Source organism: Quercus suber, unplaced genomic scaffold (genome assembly GCF_002906115.3).
Source record: "Quercus suber isolate HL8 unplaced genomic scaffold, Cork oak 2.0 scaffold_32, whole genome shotgun sequence".
NCBI classification, from domain to species: domain Eukaryota; kingdom Viridiplantae; phylum Streptophyta; class Magnoliopsida; order Fagales; family Fagaceae; genus Quercus; species Quercus suber.
The window spans coordinates 1,940,586-1,942,259 of NW_027069497.1; the positions used below are offsets into that span (position 1 = coordinate 1,940,586).

Genomic DNA, 1,674 nt, shown 5'->3' on the forward strand with positions numbered 1-1,674 from the left:
TGGAAAGAGCTTGAGTGTAAGGGGAAGTAACAGCAGTTGATCATGGTTGAACCAGGGCAATAACCGGCAGAATTTAGGGCGTCCCAACATATAGACCCTTTTCTCAATTTGGAGCGGAGACAAGACCGTGAAGGTAGTGTGTATACTACACACACTGAATGAACTCAACCTCGTGGCGGAAGTCAGGTTTCTCATGCAGAGAAAAACAGCATGCAAATAGAGATTGAAAGGTTAAGAAGGGAGCTGCGCCATGCAAAAAGAAAACGTGTTGCCTCGCACTCTGATGACGACTCAGGTGACGAACAAGACATCACTTATGAACAAAGGTCTCAAATTCCATTCAGTGAATCTTTTTCATATGAGGATGAACACCCTCGCAAGAAGCAACCTAGAGGCCATCACATGGAGAGGTGGGAAATGATGCCATGAGCAAGGTTTTGAACCAAATCTCCAGGTCACCGTTCATGCGTAGGATTGAAGGTGCGAAGCTTCCTCGGCGTTTCAACCAGCCAACTTTTACTATTTACAACGATGTGAGCCATTTTAACCAAAAGATGGCTGTCTACTCTAGAGATGAAGTTCTGATGTGCAAGGTATTCCCTTCTAGCCTTGGACCCGTGGCCATGAGGTGGTTTGAAAACTTGAAAGCAGACTCCATCAATTCCTACCAAGAGCTCACTCAGGCTTTTGGTTCACATTTTGTCAAATGCCGAAGGGTGGCCAAGCCCTTGTCTTCTCTGCTATCCTTAAGCATGCGTGAAGGTGAATCCCTTAAGGCGTATTTGGATAGATATTGGGAGATGTTTAATGATATAGAGGGCAACTTTGATGCAATGGCCCTAGACACATTTAAGCTGGGTCTCCCCACTGATCATGGTTTAAGGACATCCTTGTCCGGCAAGCCTGTCACTAACATGCATCAACTTATGGATCGTATTGAAAAATATAAAAGGGTTGACCCAATCATGCTTATGATCCTCGGACTAGGTGATTTTTAGTTAGTTAATACTTTTATGCTGTTATTAATATTGAAGGTTATTTTTAGAATAAATCCTGCTTGGCGTTATTAACTTTGTTTAATATCAACTCTAACCTATGCTGACATTCCTAGTGTACATGCAAAAAGATCTATCCAACTTTTATAATACTTGGTCATCACTTAACAGTAACCTTTATGTACTGTCCTTTTCGAAATCAATTTTAGTTATATATATTATCAGCAAGGTAAAGTGATTATGTGTGCCTAAATTACCATAATTACAAAATCAAGTTACTTATGGCAAAGGAAAACCATATGGCATGCAACAAATACACCAAAGGTAAAAAAGAAACTGCTTCATTGATTGGAATCGGATAATTTACAATCCATTATATGAAGGGAGAACAAAAAAAAAAAAAAAAAAAAAACCCTACAAATTAAGTTTATGCTGGGGCTTGGTCTTTGGGCTCCGAGGATGTTTCCTTTTCTCCCAAGACCTCACCCTTTTCCTTAGGTGGCTTAGTGGGGAGTCCTTGATCACTTGGCAGGCCGGAATCCTTGGGAGGCTCAAGGATGACTGGGGGAGCTTGGTCGACCAAAGGCTGCTCCGAGACCTCTGGGAGTTGTGTTGGAGGAGGGGGATCAGCCTCTGAAAGCTCTCGGATGTATGGGTCATAGAAAATGCTCTTGGGCAG

General features: G+C 42.2%; 1 protein-coding gene across 1 annotated transcript; it reads left to right on the forward strand.

Annotated features, from left to right (window-relative positions):
- Positions 1 to 464: 464 nt before the first annotated feature.
- LOC136066364 (uncharacterized) lies at positions 465 to 998 on the forward strand. The gene has a single exon (XM_065770548.1). The coding sequence runs from the start codon at positions 465 to 467 to the stop codon at positions 996 to 998; it is 534 nt and encodes a 177-aa protein (XP_065626620.1).
- The last annotated feature ends 676 nt before the right edge of the window (positions 999 to 1,674 follow it).